This window comes from Sceloporus undulatus, chromosome 5, assembly GCF_019175285.1.
Source record: "Sceloporus undulatus isolate JIND9_A2432 ecotype Alabama chromosome 5, SceUnd_v1.1, whole genome shotgun sequence".
In the NCBI taxonomy this organism is placed as follows: Eukaryota; Metazoa; Chordata; class Lepidosauria; order Squamata; family Phrynosomatidae; genus Sceloporus; species Sceloporus undulatus.
In genome coordinates this window covers 103229645-103236347 of record NC_056526.1, presented here as the reverse complement: position 1 = coordinate 103236347, position 6703 = coordinate 103229645, and the positions used below count along the sequence as shown (strand labels likewise).

Below are 6703 nucleotides of genomic sequence, written 5' to 3'. Positions count from 1 at the left end.
GATATCCAGCCTGGTTTAAGTACAAACATTCAATTGCTTTAGTTGATGTTGAGCAGGGCCTAGAATTGCTCATAGGCATCAGGTTTAGCTACAAACATTTTTGAAGTGTCCTATCTGATGTAGGCTGATATTGGCATTACACATTTCCTGGTTATATCCTGTATAGACTATGTGCAATGTGGTCATGGCTTTGACGAACATATTTTGTTTGGTGCAAAATGCTGCAGCTAAACTGCTAACAGGAGTCCTGTTATTTGCTCAGTTCCAGTGCTTCCAGTAAATTTACTGGCCTAGATCAAGGCATCTGTTCATTGCAATCAAGAAAATAGATTTTCTCCTCATGTTTATTATAAAAAAAATCAACATTTTATTTGTTACAACTTCATGTATAGTAATAATTGGAAAAGGAATAGGGAATTTTGTACAAGGGTTATATACAACTTGCAAATAAAGTGTTTTTATTTTACAATATAAAAAGTGTTAGTGATTGAATGAATAGGGCTGACCAAATGTTGGTCATTATAATACATCCTTGCAAAGCACCATTGTGTGGAGATCTATGAGAAACTAGCTGGATTTTAAAAAAGACAGTAACAAGATTAAAATTATAAAACTTAAAAACATTTAGAAGTTTAAAGCAGCACCAGATCCTTCACTTGCAAACAAGGCATGTTCAGCTTATGACAGATAGTATCCTCTTTATGAAGTTACCTACAATTTATTTATTTTCCTTTATTTTTCACTGACAGTGCTTGGTCATAAGTATTTTCAAAACAAAAATGGTACTTAAGGTTGAAATACTAAAAGTTAGCAGCAGAACCAAACTAATTTTAGAGTAGGTATACTCACACACTGATTTTGGATTTATAACTGTTAGTTGCTGGCACCACAGGTAGGTGTGGTTTAATTAAAATTCATAATTTCTGCTAATAAATGCTTTCACTATCTGACATACATTAGAATTGGACTTTAAGGGAGCGTACATATAGGAATAATCCAGCTACAAACAGTTACCATGGTGTAGTGGCTTGACTCTGGAGATCAGGGTTTGAATCTCTGCTCAGCCATGGAAGCCCACTGGGTGACTTTAGGCAAGTCACACTCACTCAGCCTCAAGAGGCACTGGCACCCGCCCAACAAATCTTGCCCCAAAAACTGATAGACATGCCTTAGGTTTGCCGTAAGTCGGAAATGACTTTCGCTGCGGAGGGAAGCCCCAGCGGCCAGACCGCGAGGCTTCCCAGCACAGCGAAAAAGGAGCGCTGAAATGGAGCTCCTTTTCAAAACACGGAAGTGGCACTGCGAGGGGTGAAGCGCGCCCTCATGGCATCACTTCTGCCGCGACACGTCTGGACGCTATGCGTCCAAGACGTCAAAATGGCGGCGCCCATGTGGATGGGCACTGCCATTAAGGACGCGCTCTGTGCGTACTAGGAAGAAGGGCCGTGAGGAAGGTAAGACCCTTCCTAACCCTAATACGGCCCTTCCTAACCCTAGTACGCGCAGAGCACGTACTTTATGGCGGTCTGTAACCCGCCTATGTATCCCTACAGATTTTAAAGCAAATGGAGTGTTTGTAAAATAAAACTTCCAAAAAATAGATTCTCAAACAGAAAGCAGTGTTCAGTATAAAACTGCTTTTTAAAAAGTGAAAAAACAGCAAACTATCTGTTGCTTGTGTTAACAGAACCTGTTTAAAATGTATCAAATTAAGCTTTCATGAAAGGAATCCGGGTATATTTCTGTAATTGTAAAATCAAGCATTAATCTTTCTAAACCTTGCTCCTGGTAAAGGCTCTGTAGTGTCATGGGTGCTCTACATCTACGACCCATCTAAGCAAAGTAGTTCACACAATCATTCTCCTACAATTAGACTGGCACAAGAAAACTGTGGATAATAGAATTTGTGGAAAGCTCAGAAGTAAGTACTCTCCCAAGAGAAAGTACCCTTTTCTTTAGCATCATTTAATGTGTGTCTGATTTTCTTTTTGGTCTAAGGAGGAGGCTGTTGCACACTCACTCCTTGTATGATCTGCCTACATTTCCTTCTAGATAAGCCTTCTTTGTGCCTCCTGGTGTTGGCAGAGAGTTCTGTTACTACTAGTAACACATGAGTTATAACAGGGAAAGGAACAGAGAGGAAAGGCCAAACTTACAGAGCCTATGACAAAAGGTTTCATTACATTATTTGTTTCAGAGGATGCTGAGCACACCTATTCCTCTTCAACATCAATTTAACCTTGGGACTCATTTGTTTCAGTATGTGATTAACCTGTTTCAAGGTGATTAGTGTTGAGTCAAAGTAGTGTTTAGTATAAGGCAAAGTTAGCAGCCTTCTTTCTGAAGTACGCTTTTTGTATCTCACTGAAATATGAAAGCTATCTATCATACAAAACCACTAACCTCACTCTTCTAAACTGAGGGAAAATCATGCACCCTTTTCGAGGGTTTCCAACTGCAATCTTCAGCATTTCTCATTATTGGCTATGATGACTAAATCTGCTGGGATTTACAGTTCAAATAATATCTGAAAGACCATGTGATTCCCATCCATTCTAAATGAATCTACAGGGGAGGCAAGGAACCTTGTTTCTACCATAGAAAGAAGATACCACAGCATAAGCTCAACCACCTTGTAACAGAAATTGGCACAGACACACACCTTGCAAGAAGACTGTTGGTAATACAATACAAACAGACTGAGACAAACTAATACTCTGAATCCACATTTATACATACTAATTCTCTGTCAGAATGGTGTACATTTAAAGATGTAAACATCACCAAATTGTTTCACATCACTCCAGCCCCTGCTGAGCCCCCAATATTCTCAACATAGTGGGCACTGCAGGGAATTTTCTTTTTGTTTACAATATGATATCCATTTTTCAGGAGACTTCACACATGCCTTTCCTGTATAGAAGAGCCAAACAAACGCTGACAAAAATGGAAGAATTTGAAATGGAGCACCTGCTAACCCAATTTTGTTTTAGCAGAACCTTTATAAGGCAGTATAAGGCAGAACTGAAGCCTGAGAACAATTTTAAACTCGGGGCTGCAATCCTGATGCAAATGTCTTTGGAATTTAAGTTATATAAAGTCAATGAATTTTACTTCTAATTCAATGAATTTAGAACTGGGGAAAATGGAGTAGAAATAACATTTAGCTTCTGGCAGCTGAAATTAAATAGTGCCCATGCTTGCAAAAATACCCAGAAAACTAATTATTCAGAAGCAAGCAATGTTTGGAAGCCTTAAACACTTTAAACTGAAACTGACGAAGAATTAAATAACGGCTGCTTAACATGTCATGTAGCAAATGTGGTTGCTTTGGCTATTCTAGTTAAATTAGCTTACTTGCTAATTAGCTTACTTGCTGTTCACCGCTATGACCTTTGGAATAGCGGTATATAAATAAAACAAATTATTATTATTATTATTATTATTATTACTGATCCCATAGCAAACAAAGTGTTGTTAAAGGGCAATTTGTGTCACCAGAGCCACAATAGTGAGGCAAGCAACTGAAGGGATACATTTCAATTTCATGTTTGGCCTATTTAGTTCAGCAAACACTACAGTTATGTTTGAGCAATCACAACACATATATCAGAGTAATCCAGCTCTTAGACAATATGTATAATTTCTTATACCTGTGAAAAATTAGGTTAACGATACTGGCCAAAAACTTTTGTGTAGCTGGTGCCAGTATACTTCTCTCTAAAAGGGGGAAAGGCTGCCACTTGGGACCTCTCTCAGATGATCTGTGGGCTTTTGGATCAGTCATGCAGAGCTGTGGTTAGCACCATTCAGCTGCTGTTATACAACTGAGTAAAGCTGCTGCACAAGAATATACTGGATGCCTCCTCGTGCAACCTCCAAAACAAAGTACTACCCAATGATTTCTACTCCACTTAACTCCAGCATTTGAGAAGGAAGACACTCTGTGACATTTTCCAAGAACACAGCTGTGAATCCCAAAATTTGAAGCTTAATACTTAATTCAGATACTCACTGCCCAAACAGGCAGCAACAGCAGCAGCAGCAACACTGCAACTTCCAGAGAACTAAACATTTAAAGCAATTCATGTGTTGATTTTCTGGTACTGTGTAAAAGTTACTAGAAAATGAAAGGCTGCCTCCCCCAATCAGTGAAGGGGCACAGACAAATATATAATGCTAGCAAAATGCTTTGGCAAAGATTAACTCTAAAAACTGACATTCACAGCAATTTGGACTTGAGAACTGAATTTTTGACATAAAACAGGAAGCAGCATCTTGAAATCTCACTGCAAGGATCAGCTTATTTAGCATCAATGCTGCACCAACCAACTATCTGGGGGTTCAGAGTCTATCATGACTGAAAATAATTGTAAAAGCTTTGTAATAAAGACAAAATAGTATTTTTTAAATATATGAATTTATACTGTGATATTTACTATACACTGAAAGTACTGCAAGAATATAAGATTTCATTTACATTAAACTATCACTTCAAAATTAAATTATTTTCATAATTATTATTTATTGTGTGGTATAAAAATATGAAAACTTTGGGGGCACCAAAATATTTTGAAGAACAGGGAAGAAACTTCCTCAGGTATAATTACCCTTGTCATTACCCTGGAATCAGAACTGATCTGGTAGGACAGCACAATCCCACTGTACTGAAAAGAAGAAAAGACTCCACTCTTTCACACATTTTCATGTGTGCACACAGACACATGTATACAAAAGTGTCTTCATTATTTTGTTCCACAGGACTGTAACTGAAGTAAGACAGAGACCAGAGCTCAAGTTTCTCTCACACTGCAAACAGAGGTAACAAAGACACCAGAAGCCCCATCATGTATCTGAATGCAGGATCTCCCTTACTCTATAAAACAGAACAGGGAGAGAAAAGGGCAGGAATATACAATCACATTCTAGGCCTTTTTCCTATTTCAACATGGGGAAACATTCAGTGAAGGGCTACAAATGCACATCCAACAAGAAGGTAGTGTTTCCAGAAAGGGACAAAAGACTGCAAAATGGTACAACTAGGCTATATCAGATGATCTGAACTAAACAAAGGTGCCATTTTCAGAACTTTGGGAGTGGGGGAGCTTATTAATCTATGGGAGCAAAAACAACCATGAGTCTTATAGCATGTGGAAGACTAACAAGTTTTATTAGGCATTAATTTATTTTGGGTTCCAGCCCATTTTATCACATGCATCTGATGAAAGTAGGCTGGAAGCCATAAAATCTTAATGCCAAAATAGAAACAAAAACTGCAACAATACGCCCCCCCCCCAAGTTACCCTTCCACATGCCACAAGGTGTTATTTTCAGAACTTTGTAAAAACATCAGTGTTGTCACTGCTGTGATAGCTGTGTTCTTGTAGAAAATAAAGCCCTTTGTGTACCATTAATTTTCTGTTCTTACAGTTTTCTTCAAGTTTTCTTTGCACTGCTGATCCATCAGGAGTTAAAAGCGCAAGCAGTTATTCAGCTCCTTGCACCTCCTTATGGATGCTGCTTCATGGTAGTTTCCTTTCATTTTTTTCTTGCTAAAAAGCTTTCTTCTTTTTTGGTATTTGGCTCATTGAATAGCTACGCACCCTGGTCCTTCCATTTCCTTATGTGCTCAGTCACTTCACTGATTTAAGGCATCTTCTTGTGTTTCATTTGGAAAAATAATAAAAAAAAACTTTGTATACAAATTTTAAAAATTTCTTATGGCACAAAGCAGCAAACTCTGTTTTTAGGAAAATATATAAATAGCCTTGTTTATCACTGCCCTTCTATACACTCCCAGTATCCCCACCCTATGTAATAAATTTTAACTGTACATACTATACCGTGCCTCTCATGTCCTCCCCCCTCTTGCTAGAGGAAATTATTATTTACACTGGTAGGCTGGAGGCAGTCAAAGGAGGGAGGGAAATTCTCATGAGGAGTCCGTACAGGGAGAAGGGGGTGGTGGGTACAGGTGATGTGAATAGCTCCGTTCTGTATATGGAGATGGTGGACAGCTCTCATAGTTCTCCTCTGCTGATAAGTACTGGCTGCGTGGTGTTGGTGGTGGAGGCACAGGCTCAGAATCATAGTTCAAATCACTAGTGTAACCCTTGCCCACTGTTGTCATTATTCTCCGGCTGGGTGCATAGTCACTGTCGCAAATATCTGTGCTGCATGGCGTGGTGGGAGGAGCAAAATGCCGGTAGCTGTATGGCCTGTAACTAGGGGGGGAAAGGTGAGAAGAAATAAAGATAGCAGTATCACAAAGGAACCGCAAATTTACAGAATCATGTGATATGGCAGTATATCCATGTGTAAGAATGTGTGTGTGTGTCTGTGTGTTAACTGCCCTTAAGCCAGACCTAACTCATGGCGACCCTTGGATGAGACATCTCCAAGATAACCTGTCTTCCAGTGCTCTGCATAGGTAGTGTACATGACCTTGATCTCCCAGATTGAGTCTATCTATCTGGTGTGTAGTCTTCGTCTCTTTTTGCTGCTCTCTACCTTTCCTAGAATTATTATCTTTTCTGTTGATTTATTCCTCCTTATGATGTGGCCAAAATATAACTACCTCGGTTTCATCATCTTGGCATCCAGGCTTGACCTGGTTTGTTTGTCTTTTTGACTATCCACAATATCCTCAGCACTCTTCTCCAGCAACCCATCTCAAATGAGTTGGTTTTCTTTCTGTTGGCTT

At 39.1% G+C, this 6703-nt stretch overlaps 1 protein-coding gene across 1 annotated transcript in view; it reads right to left on the bottom strand.

Annotated features, from left to right (window-relative positions):
• Positions 1-326: 326 nt before the first annotated feature.
• LRP6 (LDL receptor related protein 6) overlaps positions 327-6703 on the bottom strand; it is a 97255-nt gene continuing 90878 nt past the window's right edge. The window contains 2 exon segments of the mRNA XM_042467317.1: positions 327-3352; positions 3453-6224. Of these exon segments, the coding sequence (XP_042323251.1) occupies positions 5933-6224 (292 nt within the window). The 3' untranslated portion in view covers positions 327-3352; positions 3453-5932.